The sequence below is a fragment of the Tenrec ecaudatus genome, chromosome 7 (genome assembly GCF_050624435.1).
Source record: "Tenrec ecaudatus isolate mTenEca1 chromosome 7, mTenEca1.hap1, whole genome shotgun sequence".
Lineage (NCBI taxonomy): Eukaryota > Metazoa > Chordata > Mammalia > Afrosoricida > Tenrecidae > Tenrec > Tenrec ecaudatus.
In genome coordinates, this window is record NC_134536.1 from 62,619,768 (window position 1) to 62,639,581 (window position 19,814).

The 19,814-nt window shown below is 47.0% G+C and overlaps 1 protein-coding gene across 1 annotated transcript; it reads right to left on the reverse strand.

Moving 5' to 3' along the window:
• Nucleotides 1–18,504: 18,504 nt before the first annotated feature.
• On the reverse strand, nt 18,505–19,596 carry GPR6 (G protein-coupled receptor 6). The gene has a single exon (XM_075553989.1). It carries the CDS (start codon nt 19,594–19,596, stop codon nt 18,505–18,507), a length of 1,092 nt encoding a protein of 363 aa, XP_075410104.1.
• Between the last annotated feature and the right edge of the window lie 218 nt (nt 19,597–19,814).

Here is a 19,814-nt window from a genome sequence, read left to right on the forward strand (position 1 = left end):
TAAGTTATAGTTACTATTATTTTTGTCATGTCTTACACTGTCCGATGTTTCCCTGCACCCAAATAAAACATTTTTTATAAAAGGAAGTGTATAGACCTAGAAGGAGAATATGTCAAGAAAAAAATAGATTCACATTTTGATATTTTTGTTTAATAAAAGTTTCTGTAATTTGTAGCATTTTATTTTTTACTTCACCTCTAACAGGCAGCCTTTAAAAGTGAGGGAAAGAACAGATTTTCCTTTGGAACATCCAGAAGGTTCTGGAACCAACCCCGTAGACACTTACTTGCAGCTAAGCAAGACTGATTTGGAGCATCTAACCTCCCAAACTGCAAAGGAATCCATTTGTGTTGGGTTAAGTCGCTAAGCACGTGGTGCTCGTTACACTAGCAGTGTTGTTAGTTTCCCTAGGCGTTGTTGAGGTGGTTTTGAGTCATGGTGACCAAAGGTACAAAGGAATGAGACTGCCTGGTCCTCCACCACACTCACAAGTCACTGTGTCACGCTCTCTCTCTCCCCACCCCCACCCCTTTTCTTGTGCTGTCTCATAAGTCCTTCCTAAGCACATGCCCAAAGTACAGAGGAAACCTGGCCATCTTTGCCTCCAAGGAGAACTCTGGCTGCACTTCTTCCGAGACGAATTTGTCCCTTCTTCTGGGAGTCCGTGGTGTGTTCAGTACTTGTTGTCAGCACCATGATTCAAGTGCACCACTTCTGCTGCCGTCTTTCGTAGTCAGTGTCCAGCTTCCAAATGCATTCATGTGACTGAAAACACCCTGGCATGGGTCAGCCACGGCGCAGTCTTCAAAGTGGTGTCGTTGCTTTCTAACACCTTAAAGACATCTTTTTCAGCAGGCTTCCCCAGTGCCGTAAGTTGTTTAACTTCTTGACTGCTGCTTCCATGGGCATTGATTCCACGGGTCCTTGTAAAATGAGGTCCTTGGCAATATTTTCGTCATTGATGATGATATTTCTTATTAGTCCAGTTGTGGGGATTTGTGTTTTCTCTGTGCTGAGGAATACCTCATCTTGGATGCTGTGGTCTTGGATCCTCATAGGCAAATGTTTTAAATCCTCTTATCATTCAGCAAGCAAGGTTGCATCATCTGCGAACTGTAGGTTGTTCATAAGTCTTCCTCCAGTCCTGAGGCCAAGTTCTTCTTCAAAGGGCCAATCTTCTTGGATTATTTGGGCAAATTAACGACTGAATAAATACGGTAGATGGATACAACCCTGGCACATCAGTTCTGATTTTAAACCATTCTGTACCTCCTTGCTCTGTAAAAACAATAGCCTCTTAGTCTACATACGTGTAATAATACATACAAATAAGGGTTCTGGACCTCCTATTGATTAAAGCAGCAATGAGAAACCAATAAGTTATAGGGCAGATTCTTAAGATATGCAGCCATGAACAAAGCATGGAAGTCATTCAGTCCGCTCTGCTGTTACCTTCCTCTTCCTTTTGTTCTGAAACAGAATAAACAAGCACTTTCTTATCTTTTGAAATTTCTAAATGAACTCTTAATTTAGAATTAATTTACCTAAAAGGAGAAAACGTTCCTTTTAAGCCTTTTAAAGCCTCTGAGGATCAAAGCTGGCCTTTCATTGCAGTGGGCTCTCGTGTAACCCAGCTTTCATGATTTACTGCTGACTTTCTGCAAAGCTCCATCAGCAAGCATATTTTGCAATGACTCATCCTTAGTCCTAAAATGTGTTGTTGCAGGGTGGTTTGTTCGTAGCGAGACATTATTGCTGTGAGCCCACGCCATCCAGCTCCTCGCTACAATGATTAAGAGTTGATTAAGACTTGACCCTGCTACGGTATTGAAAATCCTGGCAGGAAATTGAACTAGCGATTTGGAGCAGGCGGCCAAAGACTACATTTATAACATTTGTAAGAAGGCCAGAATACTATGTTGGCTTTATTGCTAAACAATAAATCCCCATTTAAACATCAAACTTTTGTATTACTAAAGTAATGTGTCACATCACAAATAATTTGAGATACGGAGAAAACAAACAGGCGTCTACCTTCACACACTCCCTGCCAGCGTTGGAAGTATCTTCTTGCTGCCTTTGAGCCCTTGCAAACCCAGGGTGGGTCTTTATTTAAACCAGCTGCTCTCCGGGTATGAATGGCTCAGTGTGGGGCTTTGCATCCTTCTTTTGAAACTTAAACTTAAACAACGGAACCCTAAAACAAATATGCTCACAACGTAAAGTGGCTTCAGTTAAGGATCTGAGGCTATACTAAGACTTTGGTTATAAGTAACAGAAACCAAGTATGGCCGCCGTAGAGGCATGAAGACCCTATGTTGTCCGGATGTTGAAGAGTTCCCACAGGGAGAGGAGGGCGGGCATGAAGGAGAAGGACAAGGCCATGGATGAGAGTAGCTCTGGACATTGAAGCAGCAGAAATTTCTCAATCTCATACACTGTCCTTAGAATACATGTCGTTTTTTTGTTTGTTTGTTTTTTTTTGAGGCACTGTAGTTCTTGAGACACTCTTGGACTTAATCTCTTGGAGAAGGAAGTCCAGTTGACTCAAGTAGGATCCTGTGCTCAACTCACGGTCAAAGGAGGACAGGACATCATAGAAGCCAAGGGGTCATGGAAAAGGGAGTGGAAGCTAAGTGACTGTACACACACACACACAAATACACTCACGTGCGACCAGGCCACAGCAGAGCTGGGAATTCTCCTAACAACGCAGGAGAAGCTGAATGTGTGAGGAAAGACGTCAACATTAATAGCTCCCTTCTTTCTTCCTCTGTTCTTCGTCTTCTGTACGGCCAGAGTGCTCCTTGGAGGCAAGGATGGCAAGACTTTGTCTCACGTACTGTGGCCATGTTGTCAGGAGAGACCTGTCCTTTAAGGAGAACATCGTGGTTGGTAAAGCGGAGGGGCAGCAAAATCCAAGAAGGCCCTCAAGGAGATGGACGGACACAGTGGAGGCGACGATCGGCTCACGCATCAGAACAACTGTGAGGGTGGTGCAGGAGCGACAGCATTTTGTTCTGTTGTGACCATAGGTCAGAATTGACTCGAAGGCTCCAACACCAACAGCCATGTTTTTTTCTCAGACATTCTTTCAATGCGGTTGGGTGGTTGAAGTCCTTTGTTGAGCAGGGGAACTCTTATGCACTTCAACCAAGTTTTGAAGTATTTCTGCCTTGAAGTCACAACCACAAAGTACAGAGCAGTCTTTGGATATAATGAACTCCACTCTCCAAAAAGTTAAGCCAGGCTTCCACTGGGATCCCGGGGAAAGAACTAGCTGTTGGTGACTACTGCCTCTCTCTGGGCTCCATCCCAAACAGGCCCCAGGCTTCCGACTGCTCGGAACAGAGTGCCAGTGCTGAGAGAACTCAGAACCCATCTCAGCCAGCCCCCTTGAGGTAGTTAAAGTTCATGGTGCCAACCTGACCGATAAATACATGTGGGGTTAATTGGAGGGCAGAGGGATAAATGACTCTGTGAGTCTCACCTTTCTAGTTCTCAGGTCTCTTGCTTTCTGATGATCAGAACAGAGTGCAGGTGTCTTAGCCAGTTCCCTGCTTCAGCTGTCAAGGCTCACTTCCTGTAAGACATCCCTGAGAAGAAGCCACATGGACCTACGCTGATGCAGCCCTGGGTGCTGAAGCAGCCGTGTGGAGACCCCTGACAGCACTGAGATGCTTACACGCTCACTGATTCGGCTTTCCTCCTGCAGTCGGCATCATTGCGTGTGTTTTGTGAGATGGAGGAGGACTTTGTGGTCTGGTGTTGGACATATGGATGAATGTTGGACTTGTGGGCTTGGGCAGCACTGGGTTGGGATGTTTTCTTGATGTATACTTACCCTTTATATAAACTCTCTCTTATACATATGAGTTTGTATACTTATGAGTTTGTGTGTTTCTCTAATGCACCCAGACCAACACACCCCTCATTTGTCAGTACGTTGGATTACATGTATTTTTGCATGCTCTGTCTGCTAAGGCAACAACACAGGTTATGTGTTTTCTTAGGTGCAATTGAGTTGCTAGGAACTTAGTCCATTTGAGTTAGGCTGCATCAGGCAACTTACCCTGTATACTCACTGCCATCGAGTCACTGCTGACCCCTAGCGGCCCCCTGGGAGTTTCTGAGACTGTAACTGTTTACAGGAGTAGAAAGCCCAGCCTTGCTCCCACAGAGTTGCTGGTGGTTTTGAACTGCCCACCATTCGGATCGATGTCTAACTCATAACCTCTATACCACCAAAACCCCACCTATAAAGTTTGCAGCCTAGGAAATCCTATGGAACAGTTTAGCCACTTGGATACGCTCTGAGTAAAAAAAAAATGGATTTGCTAGTATCCAACAGCAAAGTGGGGACATCGCTGAGAGCAGAGGGTGGGTTCGAGAGTGGGGTCAGGCCGACCCCCCACTTGGGGAATGCATGGTTGATGGAATGCCGGTTAGCTCCAGTGGATGGTTTCGAGGAAGTGCGTCATCTCCTCTGAGACCCTGTGCAACCCGATGAAGTTGGACCAGCCAGCCTCCAAGATCCCATCCAGCCCAGAGTCTCTCCAACACTGCAATCTGCATCCCTGCTTGCCCAGCTAGCAGCGCTCTGAACAGAGAAAGTGACCCCCAGGTGTGGAGGAAGGGCGTCACTAATAGCAACAGGCTCCCTGGCGGTAAGTGCAATCTCCAAAGCCCAGCAGACTGGCTTTCACGTGCACACTGCTTGGCATGAAACAGCAGGCTGGTTTTGAGCAGCCCATTCAGCGACACCTGTTGCCATCGATTAAGATGGCTTCACTACAAAGGCTAATGTTATCAGTCATCAAGCCATTTCGGTAATAAGGTACGCCTTCCCAGTGGTGAAAACACCGTTTATCAAAATGTTATGAAACGTACTATTATTTTGTCATTTCCCTCCCACCAGCATCTTCATAAGCGCCTTGTGTACAGTTTTGGCAAAGCACAAATGTGGCACACGTTTGGAAAAAGGGGGGCTGTGGTCCCCTGCTTACTTACTGTGTGTCCCCATTAACAACAGTGATAAACAACATCGCCTGGGAAGCAATGATGCGTTTAATCCAAGACTCATGTCAAGCACATGACAGCACCACCCTACAAGGCACTTCAGTTATTCTTGGAGTGTTTCACTGTGAGGAAACCCATTTTGGGGTCACCCAGAGGAAGACTTCCGGGACTCGGCTCCATCTGCACACTCATACAGACCACAGTGTGTGGACGTGCCCCCTAACAGCGTTCCGGGGTCTCCACCATTACAGGGACAGAGAAGCGACTTCCCTCAGAGAATTCTCTCAGCGACTGCAAGCTCCTCTTCCTCCTGCATGTCTACATTCAGTGATGTGCCTGGGCCCGAGAAGGCTGGCTCTGCTGCTATGGCAAGGGCTGGAGTTCCTTCTAACAAATTCCTTTCTTGTCGCTGTGTTTCTCTAGAAAGGAATCTCATTCTGTAGGCCATCTTTGAGATCAAATTATGACTGGATGTATGTAATATCTGCCTGGTGAGTAAATCTAGCAACCTCCAGGTACACGTGTGTGTGTGTGTGTGTGTGTGTGTGTGTGAGAGAGAGAGAGAGAGAGAGAGAGAGGGAGGGAGGAAAGAGAGAGAGAGAGAGACAGGATATGTATATGCTTTCTAGTTGGTTTATGTGTTTTTCTGTACAAAGAATCTAGCTTGGAGAAAGAAAGATTATATAATAGAGGTTAATCTCGTTCTGCTTAGGTATTTTTTTCCAGGGTTGGAGGAAGTTTTATTTTATTATTTTTTTAATTTAACGTTTTGTAAAATATAAATCATTTTATTGGAGGCTCTTATAGCTCTTATAACAATCTATACATCCATTGTATCAAGCACATTTGTACATGTGTTGCCACCATTATTTTCAAAACATTTCTTTCTACTTGAGCCCTCGGTATCAGTTCCTCTTTTTTTCCCTCCCTCTTCCAACTTCCCACCCTCAAGAATCCATGATAAATTATTATTATTTTCATATCTTACACCAATTGCTGTCTCTCTTCACCCACATTTCTGTTATTTGTGTGTGTGGAGGTCTGTACATCAATCATTGCAATCGGTTCCCTCTTTCTCCTCCTTAGCCCCCCCCCTCCCCCCCCCCCTCGTGGTATTGCTACTCTCATTATTGTTCCTGAGGGGTTTGTCTGTCCTGGATTCCCTGTGTGAAGAGCTCTTATCTGTACCAGTGTACATGCTCCAGTCTAGCAGATTTGTAAGGTAGAACTGGAGTCATGATAGTGGGGGGGGGGGGAGAGCATTAAAGAATAAATGTTGTGTGTTTCATAGGTGCTATACTGCACCCTGGCTGGTTCGTCCCATTCTTTGTGACCCTTTTGTGAGGGGATGTCCAATTGTCTACAGATGGGCTTTGGGTCTCCACTATGACCCTCCTGGTTCACATTGATATGGTTGTTTGTTTTGGGTCTTCTGTTGCCTGATACCAGATCTCATTGACACCTTGTGATCACACAGGCTGATGTGCTTATTCCATGAGGGCTTTGTTGCTTCCCTGCTAGATGGCTGCTTGTTTACCTTCACGCCTTTAAGACCCCAGATGCTATATCATTAGATAGCGGGGCACCGTCAGATTTCTTCACTCATTTTGTCTTCAGTAATTCTGTCGGGAAGGTGAGCGTCATGGAATGCCAGGTTAGTAGAACAAAGTGTTCTTGAACAGAGGGAGGACTTGAGTAGAGGCCCAATGTCTATCTGCTACCTTAGCACTAAATCTATAAATACATGTATATAGACCTATTTCCCCATCATTATTTATAAATATATTTATATATGTACATGCCTGTACATAGATCTCTATAAATGCCCTATGCCTCCTAGTTCTTTCCTCTGTTTCCTTTTTCTTCCCTCTTGTCCCACTAGCATATGCAACCTCCATTCTGCTCTCAGTAATACCTCTGGCTTGATCAAACATTGTGCTTGATCAAACCCCACCAGGTGTTCTACACCCTCCTTACCATTGATTTTAGATCACTCGTTATTCCCTTGTCCCTGGGGTTATTGGCTCCTCCTCCCTTTCCTCCACCTCCTCCTCTCCCATGTCTCCCCTCACCGACCCCTACCCATCACCAACCATCAGTTCCATTGTTTTCTCATTAGGGTTGTTTATCCTGCTTATCGTATATAGATAGACATAGAAAAAATGAAGAACAAAACCTATAAAGAGTTCAGGTCTGTCTCTGGCCCTTATGTATGTTTTCCAATGGAATCTGATGGCGTGCCAAGCCCTGCCCTCCGAGTATAAAGTCTATCTGGGGATTCCTCGGGAACTTTCTTGTTTAGCTCCCTTTATGTTTCAGTGGGCTCAGACCAGGCACAATTCCCGCATGGTGTCTCCAGTGCTGTCTCCTGTAGCGCTGTGGGCAGTGAGGGGACGTCATGTTTCGTGGTAGGGCCGGCCCTACAGTCCTTTCTGTGCATTGACTGCTCTGAGACTCAGGCATTTTTGAAGCTCAAAATATTTATTTGAAAATTAAAGGCCAATATTTTGTAGTAAAGAGGTAGATGTCAATTTCAGTTCTCTGAAAACTGTGGCTAATATAGGTTTGGGTTGCTAATTTGGAGCTAAATCAGCAAGGAGATACTTTCACTTAACCATGCATAGAAAATTGCTACCCAAACATCATATGTTGTATTCATGTTCTTTTCAGAGCAGTATCTAAAGGTATTCAAGCAGCAATTTTCAAGAGGAAAAACAGTTTTTCAGATTACTGAAAATATAGGTAACATGTAAAAAATATTTTATGGATGCAGTAGAGGGAGAAATGCACCCGAGACTGTGAAATCTAGACTTGGTGGAATTTAGCATTTTCATGGTCCACTTCTTGAGAATAATAGCAGCCAAGACAAAGCTCTTTCTACCATGTGCCATGCACTGTTATAACCTCTTCTATGAATTCGCTTACTCCTCACCACAGTCCTAGAGGGTAGCTAACATCTTCATCCTCACTGTGTACATAAGGTTGTCCAAGATCTCCCAGACATTTAAAGAGGAAAAGAAAAGCACAAGATGGCAAACTGCCAAACACAATTCTTTCTTTTTCTCCTCTTCTACATTTCCATTCCGCCTCTAAATGGCAAGAGTGCGGATCCAATTGGTCTGTCTGTCAACAGTGGTAGGTGGCAGATGCCTGGCTGGAGCACAAGGGGCAAGCGCTCTTCCCTGTCTGTGAGGAGGTTTGCCCCGCTCCTCTGGCTCGCCAGCTCTGGTGGCATCTGAGTCTCCTGACTAAGCACCGGTTAGTCTCTCTCTCTGCCAAAATCTCCTTTCTCGAGGGCTGGAAGTTAGAGGTTGCTTTGACTTGACTTATAACCATTAGTGGTAAGAGCTGGGACTGGTTTTGGGTGTTGAGGGATCAACATATGCTTTTAAGAAAATAGACTGGCTTGAGAATGACTACAGATAAGCTAGCCATGACCAAAGCTATAGCTCGTCATCAGAGTCCAGACACTTCCTTTCTCCTTCTCCCTTCAGTAGCTCTTGATGTTGAACTTGGGATTGTCCCTCTTCATTTGCCTAAGGGACGTGATAAGGTCAGCTAACTCTCACCACCATCAGCTAGTGCTCTCTCCCTCAACTTGCATATTCAAAGCCTCAACCATACTTTCAACCACCGAGGATGATTGACTATTGGAGGAGAATGTTTTGTGATACATGCAACAGCGATCAAACGATAGTCTTGATTTTTTAACTTTTTGTTATTCTTAAGACATTCCCAATTCTTCCCTTCTGTATGACCGGTGGCAGAGACTGTCAGATTAGAAAAGCAGGGTTCTCTCTGCAACAGTGCATTTGTGATACTAGCTTCAAGTGTTGAACCTTTTATGCACCGGGTTCTGCTGTCTCAGAACCCCCTGGGGGCAGTTCCATCCTGTCTAACAGGGTCTCTATGAGTCGGCATCGACTCCATGCCAGTGAGTTTGGTTTCGGTGTTCTGAATGAACTGAACCCAACAGTCCCATCATGTAAGTTTTAAAGGACCACGGCCTTCAGTCTGGTCTTAACATTACCTGAAGATTTGAGTTTGAATCTATAGAAATGTTTCTCTGTCTGCATCATGACATTCAGGGAAGGGTCACACAGAAGCAGTCTCTCTTGAAGCCATGAGTAGTATAATCTTCTACAATTCTTCCATTTCTGATTCTCCTGCTTTATAGACAGTCAGGAGCATTCCACTTCCCCAGCCACTAAGTGGGACCATGTGATTAGTTCTACCCAACAGGCTCATTTATGAGCCAAAGCATATTATGGCTGGTGCGAGATTCAGCAGTGCTTGCTTGCCCTGTCTGAGAGATTACTAGGATAACCTCAGCTGAGGGAATAGAGCCAGTGGAGGGATGGCTATGTTGTAGCTTGGGAATTGACCCCACGTTGTAGTTGACTTTGTACTAGTAAGAATTTTTTGTTGTGTTACATCACTGTGATGTGAGAGTGTTTGTTAGTGCAGCGTCACCTAGCCTATCCACACTAATTAACCTTGTCATATAGGGACTTTGCATTTTACATTCATGGAATATTTTTCTTTCTTTCTTTTTTCATGGAATATTTTTAATTAGCTTCTGATGTCCTCTGGTTCTTTCTCTGACCCTTAGCTTCTTGATTACAATTTTGTTAAGGTATAATTGATAAGGAGGTATACATATTTAAAGTGTACAATTTCCTGAGTTTTGACAGATCCTCATATATTCATTGCCATCACAATGATCACAAGCATGATAATGAGCCTATCTCTGGACATCCACCATTTTCTGTGTCCCTTTGCAATCTCCCCTCCTCCGACCCCTTCCTAGATGGCTCTGCTTTCCGTCCCTAGACTTTTCCTAGAATTCTACATAAAAGGAATAATACAACATACATTTTGTTTTTCATCTGGCTTCTTTCGGTCAGCATAACTACTTGGAGAACCACACTCCCTATTGCATGGGTCAATAGTTCCGACCTTGTAACGGCTGGGCAGCAGTCTTCAGTATGCATATACCAATGTGTTTATTCATTCCCTTGGTGTCGAGCATTTGGGTTGTTTATTTGTTTATTCGTTCCCTTGGTGTCGAGCTTTTGGGTTGTTTATTTGTTTATTCGTTCCCTTGGTGTCGAGCATTTGGGTTGTTTATTTGTTTATTTGTTCCCTTGGTGTCGAGCATTTGGGTTGTTTATTTGTTTATTCATTCCCTTGGTGTCGAGCATTTGGGTTGTTTCCAGTTGGGGGCTGTTGCAAACAGACTGCTCTGCATCGTTATGTCCACAACTCTCTGTGAACACATGCTTCATTTGTCTTGGGTTAATGCGCAGGAGTGGAATGGCTGGGCTGTGTGTTAGGGGTACATTCACTATTGTTTGGAAGCCACGAAACGATTTTCCAAAGGGGTTGTACCATCGTACATTCTCAACCGCGGTGCCGAAGACTTCCAGTGGCTTTATAGTCTTACCAATACTTGATGTGGCCTGACTTCTCACTCTGATGAAATGATGACACCCTCTCCAGGGCACAGCTTTGTTCCACTGTGATCAGCTCAGGTCTCCGCACATCTTGCAATAGTCTCTTAATTGGCATTCCTCCTTCAGATAAAATTGGGGTTGTCAGAGAAGAACTCTGTGAACCTTCCTCCCACCACTTATAAACTTAGCTCTATTTGTTCCCAGTTAGTCCTGCTTTGCTTCCTGACACAGCCTGGGAGCTGTCTTCACCTCCTCCTGTCTCAGAGGCCCTAGCCCCCGACACCGGGCCCTGGACCCCTTCCTCTGCTTATGAAGCTTCACTCCATTACGCATCTTTCTCTCTCTGCTGTCTCTGACTTTTCCAATTATTTCCTACTTTCTTCTCAATCTTCTAACCATAGTGACCATTTGCTCATCATCAAACAGCAGAGCAAAGGCTATCTTGTGGCTCTTTCTCCCCAGCTACCCCCTAAGGATCGCTCCTCTTCCTTTTGAAGTTAAACGTCTGAGGAGGAGGCTGAGAACGGCCATTCCCTTCTCCACCCGCTGCAGTCTGGCTTCCACACCACACGGCATTGAAGCTGCTCTGATTTGGGTCACCAGTGAGCTCCATGTGCCTCAGGCCAACACGTTCAGAATCCTCTCTTAACCCCCTGACAGCTTTGCCAAACTTGACACGTTTTGCTTAAGATGTTTTTCTTCCTGACTTTCCTGATTTCTGCTCAGACCACACGGAATGACGCTCAGCTGCTTCCTTCAAGAGCGTCTCAAATGTCACTGAGTCCCTCTATGTCACTGTGTTAGTCCAGGTGGACTAGAGAAACAAATTCATAGACACTCATATGTGTATAAGAAAGAGCTTTATATCCAAGAGCAATTGTATGTTGAGAAAACATCCCAGCCCAGTCCAGATCAAGTCCACAAGTCTGATATTAGCTCATATGTCTGATATCAATCTATAAATTCCTCTTCAGACTCACACGACACAGGCAGTGATGCCGAATTCAGGAGGATCACAGGCCAGTGGGTGGGAAGACTTATGGGTCCAGTGGCAGTGGAAGCATCTCAGTACTGTCAGGGGTCTCTACATGGCTCCTCCAGCTCCAGGGCTCTGCTTGCATACTCGTAGCTCCATCTGGCTTGTCAGCAGGAAGACGAAGCAGAGAAGGTGAGCTATTTCTCTCCTTTGTGCCTCCAAATGAGGCGATCAAGCTGTGACCTGATTGACAGGCTAGATTCCACCCTTTTGCAAGTTGACAGAGGATTATGTAACTACCACAGTCACCATTTCAAGGCACGGGGCCAGTTGTGTGCACTCAGATAACTCACAGATCCCAAAATTCAGTGTGTAGAAAGTCGAATCCATCACCCGCTCCTTCAAGTCTGCCTCTTCCTGATGTTTTCATTTCAGTGAATTCACCCAATTTCCCATCCTTGCCTCCTCACCTGCTCATCCACCCCAACATGCACTCATTCAGCCAGTCACTATCCATGTTTCTTTGAGGTCTCTGGGCCCATCTCCTCACCACTCCTCTTGCCCTGGCCTTCACCGAGGGGGTGGGGGTCACCTCTCTCTCGATTACTGCCAACAGCCTCCTGAATGGCCCCATAGCTTCTAGTCTTTCCCGCTGTGACCCATCTCTAACACGGTTCTTCACGGCACTTGTTTCTACATTGTCCCCTTTACGTACCACAGTCAAATGATTGGCCTGCATTCCCCTTAATGGGCTCCATGTGGTCCTCTTGGTCTGTAACCCCCTCCTCTTAGGTGCCCTTTGCCTTGAAATCTTTTACAAGTTCTCCTAGACCCAATCTAATAAAGCTACCTGGTGATGGGGTGGTGATACATTGGGGTTGCGAACCACAAGGCTAGCAGTTCACAACCACCAGCTGCTCCTTGGGAGCAAGTTGAGGCTTTCTATTCTCATAGTTACTGTTTCAGAAACCCCCAGGGGCAGTTCTAGGCTGCCCTTTAGGGTTACTGAGTCAGAATCGCTGGATGGTTAGTGAGCAAACCCTTGTGGAATCTTCCACGTTTCCCTGACCTTACTAGGGAATCCTTTATCATTCTTCATATACTTTTATCATTTTAGCTTTCAACTGTATTGTTCTCAGACCAATGACTATGGCTTATACTTGAAATGATAGTTAACATAAAGATAGTGAGATGGCAAGATTATCCTGGATTTTCTGAATGTAATCGGGATGCTTTGATTAAAGGAAGCAGAGGGGAATTTGCCGAGCATGCGGCTCTAGAAGCTGGAAAAGACGAGAACACGGGTTTGTCCTTAGGGCCCCTGGAGGGCATGCCACCTTACCCGCACCTCTATCCTGGCTTCGCGAAGTGAGTTTTGGTTTTCTGAACTCCAGAACTGTCGGAGAATAAACCTGTGCTCTTTCAAATGACGACATTTGCGGTGACTTGTGCCAGCAGCAGGGGGAAACTGAGCCTCTTTCAACGGTCCCCCTGCTCTGGGGATAAAGTTCAAGTCTTCACTTCGAGGCCAGGCTCCAGCTCCTCAGAACCCCTGACTCTTGAGTTAAAGCATACTTGACTCAAGGCCTATTCACAGGCCTAGACCTCTTTCCTAAGTTTGTCTGAGGTCTGCTGGATGGCAGCGAGATTGCTGCTGCTTAGGTACTGCTGCTGTGCTCATGCCAAGATGACAAAGGGTAGTCCAGAGGGCAGTTGTTTGTAAAGGTGAGCCACTGCTTAGACTAGAGGAGTGGAGGTGGTACGAAGCGATGGGATTCTGGGCCTAATTTGCCGAAATGAAAAGCCATTGGTTAGCACATTGGACGCGAGGAAGGAGAGAGAAGGCTTAAGGATGAGTCCAAGGTTTCTGCCTTGAACAACTGGAAAGATGGCATTGCCATTAACGAGGGGGTAAAGAAAGGAGGGAGCGGGCTTGGCCGAAAAGATTAGTGAAGTAACTTTCAATGAGTAAAGTTCAGGGTGCTCATTAGAAACAAAATAGCCAGGCAGTAGGATGTTGGAGTGAATCTTGCCTTTCTCAAAGTCTGTGTGTTTCAAGCAACTGGTATAGGGTCTTGCAACAAGACTCTTAGTTGATATTTGATAAGTCAAATGGATATGTGAGATTCCTCCATGGGCATGTCTTCATAGCTACTCGACATGTTATATTCTTACGTCCTCAGGTTGGTTCATGGCAAGCCGACGAGACAACTTCATAAGCCAAAGCTTTAACAACCGGCTTTTTAGGGCCTCTTTTTCGTCACTCTTCCAAACATTTTGATTAGGTCTGAGACTGATGTTGGATATTAATATCAGGTGGATTGAAGTCAGATACCATGGTGTGTGTCTTATTAGTCTAGCTTGAATCTCTCTTTACTTTCTGATTACAAGAACTTTTCCTTAGTCATTTTTAAAAAGACACAGCGGTATTGACTTTTTGTTCCACCTCTGAAATGATATTCCCCCCACCCCACCGCACCCCTGCTGCACCACATGTTGGAGATTTCAATCTGCTTGGATTCATTCTGGATGCTAAAGCAGAGGCTGATGCTGTTGAATCGTGGGTGAAGGTTAGTTCTTTGGAATATTTTAATTGGAGGAACCAACAATAATGCTGATCTTCCAGGCTCTCCTCTTACAGATATTATAAAACTAAATGTTTATAAAGCAGAATGTGTTGTGTGGCATTGAAAAGGTCACCTGTGAACTTTCAGCGACTGCCTTGTTCATACATTTTCTCTGCACCTTCAGTCGAGGATCAAGCTTTAACCCCGCCCCCCGCCCCAATCATTCTCCTTAGACCTTTTTAGTTAAGCTCACCGGTGACCTTCACCTTACAAAAATTGTAGTGATTTAAAAATTCTCATTTGATGTTTTCTCTCAGTAGCGCTTGACCCACTTGACAATCTCTTCCTTAAATACGTAATTTCTGCTCCCTTGTTCTGTGTGACCATTGTGTTCTTTTGGCTTCTTCCCATGACGGCAGCCGCGTTTTCTCTGCCTCCTTTGTGCAAACCTCCTTCTCTGCTTGGTTTCTGAAGACTGCTGCTGCCTGGGGCTCAGTGCTGGTGCTCTTTCCTGAGTCTATGTGCTCTCTCGGTGGCGACGCCATCCAGTCCCAGGGCTTAAAAACTGCCTTTAAATGCTAGCCCAGTTTAGATCTCTCTCTCTCTCTCCCAAACCCCAGGTTCTTTAGCTAATGTTCCTGTGCCACCATTTCCTCATTCACCATGGGGATAATAACAGCACCCACTGACCGCACAGCCTTGTTGTTGCTACTGTCCGGTGTCATGAAGTCGGCTTCCACCCGCAGTGACACTGACACGGCAACATGAAACTCTGCCTGTCCTGCACCACCTCACAGCCGTTGCTCTGCCTGAGTCCACTGATGCAGCTGCTGGGTACATCTACTTTATAGAGAGCCTTCCTCTTTCTGCCACCCCTCCAATTCACCAAACATGGTATCCTTCCCCAGGGACTGGTCTCTCCTGGCAGCATGTCCAAAGTATGCAAGATGAAATCTTGCCATCCTTGGCTCTAAGGAGCACGTTGGCCTTACTTCTTCCAATACAGATCAGTTTGTCCTTTTAGCCGTCCATGGCACTTTCAATATTCTTCTGCAGCACTGCATTCCAATGCTTCTATTGTCCTATGGTCATCCTTGTTCAATGTCCAGCTTTCACATGCTATGAGGCGATGTAGAATACCATGGCTGGGGCCAGGTGCTCTTTCGTTCTCAAAGTGACATCCTTGCTCTACAATCTTCTGAAGAGGTCTTGTGCAGCAGATTTATCTAATGCAGTATGTCATGTGACCTCTTCACTGCTGCCTCCACGAGCACTGACTGTGGATCCAAGTGAAAACCCTTGACAATTTCAACCTTTTCTCCATTTATATTACCTAGTGGTCCAGGTGTGAGAATTTTGGTCCCCTTACATGGATTTGCAATCCATATAGAAGACTGCAATCCTGGATCTTCACCAGCCAGTGCTTCAATTCCTCCTCACTTTCAGCACGCAAGGAGGCGCCATCTGCGTACTGCAGGTGGTTAACAAGCTGTCCTCCAACCCGAGGCAGCACTTTCATACCATGATCCAGCTCCTCTGATGGTATAGCATTAGTATGGGCCGTTCTCTCTGCACATCTAAATCTGTTCTTCATCCCTCTCCAACCTGCTCAATGCCCAGGTAGGCTGACGGACATGGACCACAGCTCAGGATGATTGTGTTCCTTGGCTTTTCTGGTTGGGCTTGCTTATGGGAAGGCACCATCAGGGGATAGAAGAGCGGAGTGGTCATCCCATTTGTTTAGTCTCCCAACTGTCAAGTCGTGGTTGACAGTAGGCTCCTGCCTCTGCTATAAACCACAGGTCATGTTGAGCAGCCTTCAGCTCTCTCCTGGTTCCAGTCATTGCTCTCCTCCCTGTTCCCTTCTGGAAACCCTGCTGGTGCTAGCTCAGGGCAGGGGCCAGGGCATCCTTGTTGGTTTCCCTTAAATGTACTCACGCCTTTATAAATAGTGCCTTCAGTAGACTCTCTTGACTCATTTGCTTTGAGTTTGCCATGTGTTTCCTGCTGGGACCTGATTGCTTCAGAATTGTTTTGGTGATATTTGCAAAATGCTTAGAACTGTGCCCTAGAAGTGTGTGTTAAATAAGTAAACTGGCCTGTCCATTGAGGTGCCTAAAATGAATTTCTTTTTTTCCCATTCATCTCAATGTACCTTCTCCTTCTTCCCTCCCCGAAGGCCACTGCCCTCACTTCTTTGCTTAAGGCAAAAAAAAAAAAAAAAACCTCAAAATAATCTTGGAGTCATTCTGAACTTCTAGTCTCATACCTTTCCCCCAATTTTGTGTCAGCAGATTTTTAGTAATCAATAACTTCTCATCATCTCCACCACTGTCACGGTACTTCAAGTCACTGTCCTCTCTCATACTGATTGTGGCTATAGAGCTTTATCTCCTGTTCCCACTTCTACTCACCCAGTGACATCAACGGAATCATGATTTTCTTTTTAGAACCACAAGTCAGATCACGTAATGTCCATAGTAGCTTGAATACCACTCAGTGTGCTAGAGTGAAGAGTCGCAGTAGCCTGTGCAGCATCCCCAGGTCAGAATCCCTTCTCTCAAACTTCCCTTCAGAAATCTCTCCCCCTCACTCCCTCGGGTCTAGCCCACACTGCTATTCTCACTGTTCTTGGACATGCCAGCATCCTCGCTCGCCCCCCTGCCCCCCTCCCCCCGAAGATTGAGTACTGCTCTGTGGGCTGCTGCTCTCTCTGCCTGGAAAGCACTTTCCCCACATCCTCAGATGCCCTGGGTGCTCTCTTCATTGATGTACTTCCTACATGTTGCCTCCTTCTAGAGAGCCTCCCTGACCATCTGAACTGAAGGAACGCCCACCAGGTTTGCCCCTCCCTCACCCTGCTTTATTTTGCTTCAAAGTGATGTCACGCATTTGCTTGTTGCTAGAAGTGCAACACCCACCGGAGAGTGCAGCTCCAGGAGCACAGAGACCCTCTGCCTCTTTTGTCCCCTCTGTATCTCCTCCTTAGAAGAGTGACTATTCTTTAATAGTCATTTGATACATAGTTGTGTAAAGTATAAATGAATTTGCTTATGAATGTGTTCCTAAGGTTTAAGAGCAGTAACTACTCACACCTGTGTCCATATTTCTTCTCCCCCCTCTCGCCCCCATGAATTACTTATCTTCACATTACCTTTCTGGAGGAGAGGAGTCGTGTCACCACGACTCATTATACAATGTAGACAATAACCATTCCGGATCTTAATGCCTCCAGAGAGACTGCCGGCCTTGCTTTCCATGTCCTCATGATCACAAAAATACATCACAAGTCTGTCTGTCTTGGAGCATTTTGCTATAAGACCTAACCAGCAACAATATAGTTGATATGAATTTCAAACAACTAATATTTCCAGACTGGGAAAATGACAGCTGCAAAGTTGTGGCTTCAGGATCCACACAAGCCCATGTGGTGACACACCATCTTGGGTTCACACTCAGCTACAAGAAAAACTCCTGGACTCACTGTCATTGACTTGATTCTGCCTTATAGCCACCCTGGAGGCCTGGGTAGGACTTCCCCTATGGGTTTCCAAGACTGGAACTCTTTACTGGAGTAGAAAGCATTGTCTTTCTCCAGAGGAGCGACTGATGGCTTTGAACTACTGACTGCAGTTAGCAACCCGAAAGGTACCAAAGGCATAGGTTCATTTGCAGTAACGGCACTAACAAGTCATTCATATTCGGTTCCTACTGCCCGTGAGTGCGTTCCTGTCTCCCCGGCCCCGGAGGATGACCTGGATTAGATATTTGTCTGAAAATGTATGAACAATGGACAACTACATATGAGTTTTTACATTTCTATTTTCTCAGGGAGGAAATTATACACCAGACACCTTCAAGATAAACACGCGGATAATTCAGCTTTCCTCCAGAGGAAGTCACACACACACACACACACACACACACACAAACACACAAACCATATTTTGACAATGTGTTTATTGGCGTACAAAATATGTAATTTGTTGGTACATGTGCAGCAAAATATTCTATCACATACAATAAAAATACATTGCTTCTTCTCCCACCCCCCCTTCCCCCTCGTCCTTGGGAATGGCAACACTGTTTGGGCAGCTCAGCAGCTAAAAATAAAGTGCTATCCTGAAGCAGTATTGGCATGTCTTCACTGGACAAATGTGATGTATAATTTGAGTACACAACCACATCTTTGTTGGTTTCACACAACAGGAAGCTCCACTTCCTGAACGCTTCCTGGCCATACAAATATTTGTATATATATGTACACGTGTATACACTGTATATGTAAAGTGCCAACAAGCCTCTGTCCTTGTGAGTTTGTTGAGCTCTCTGTTTTGATTGGCTTCTCTCCTGTGGAGGCTTTCTTCCCAAAGACAGTTTCACCCACTGGCATCCTGAGTTCAGCAGCAGGCACTGAGAACTTCACGCAAGGCCGACCTGTTGCGGGGTGGTGGTGGTGGTGTGGGGATGGTGGCGGAGACAGCATTCAAACCTCACTAGGGGACCTGGAGCGGAAGGGCACTTTGGACTGAAAACAGCCACAGAACAGCAGCCACAGGGCGCGCTGGATCTCCTGGTTGCGGAAGGCATAGATCATGGGGTTAATCATGGAGTTGTAGGTGGCGGGCAGTAGAGTGGCATAGGTGTAGACGGCTGGGTCCTCGCGGCTGCCCACCACGCTGTAAATGGCAAAGGGCAGCCAGCTGGCGCCAAAAGTGCCCAGCACCACGGCCAGCGTACCCACGCCCTTCCTGGTGGCCGCGAGGTGCGGCGGGGCCAGGCAGTGCTGCTGCAGCGCGATCTGGTGCGCGTGTCGCCAGACCACCTGGCAGATGCGCACGTACAGGTGCAGCATGATGCCGAAGACCACGAAGAAAGCGGCCGAGAGCAGCGCCAAGTGGCTGCGCGTCAGCGGGCGCACCACGCTGCAGGTGGCTCGCTCGGCCAGGCAGTTCCAGCCCAGCACTGGCAGCAGCCCGAGGCCGATGGACACCGTCCAGGTGGCGGCCAGCAGGAGGTGCACGCCCAAGAGGGTCCGGCGCGAGTAGTAGGTGAGCGCGTTGTACAGGGACAGGTAGCGGTCCACCGTGATGGCCAGCAGGCTGCTGACCGAGGCGGCGAAGGAGGCCACGAGGAATCCCACGGTGAGCAGGCTCACGGTCTCCGAGGGCACCAGGTACTGGAACACGAAGTGCAGGATGAGGCCGCAGCCCGCCAGGAGGTCGGCGGTGGCCAGGCTGCCCACCAGCACGAACATGGGCGTGCGCAGCGCCGGGGTGGACGCGATGAGCGCCACCACCAGCGCGTTCTCGCCCGCGATCGCAGTCCCCGACACGCACAGCAGCACGTCCCACGGGTTGACCGCAGACAGCAGCAACCCCTGCGGCCCCGCGGGCAGCTGCGACGACAGCTCCAGCGACGCGTTAGCGGGGCCGCCGCCTCCCAGCGCAGTCGCCGCGGCAGGAGGTCCCCAATCGCTGGTGTCCGGCGCCCCCGCCGCCGTGGCCGCCGCCGCCGCTCCCTCGGCCGCCGCCGCCACCACCTGCGACTCGTTGAGCGAGGAGGCGCTCGCGTTCATCTCGGCTAGACGCTGCACCCTGCGGAGAGAGGGATCGCACTGCTCGGGTAGACGGCCCCGACCCCCGGGAGAACTTCCCGGGCGGTCTCCCCGCGCTCGGTAGAGAGGCAGACCAGCGAGCGAGCCCGCAAGAAAGGCAAACCTGTGGAGTGCGCGGGAGGAATGCACCCAGTTCCGGGCACAGACACCTGAGCTTCTGCCAAACAGAGGGACAGATA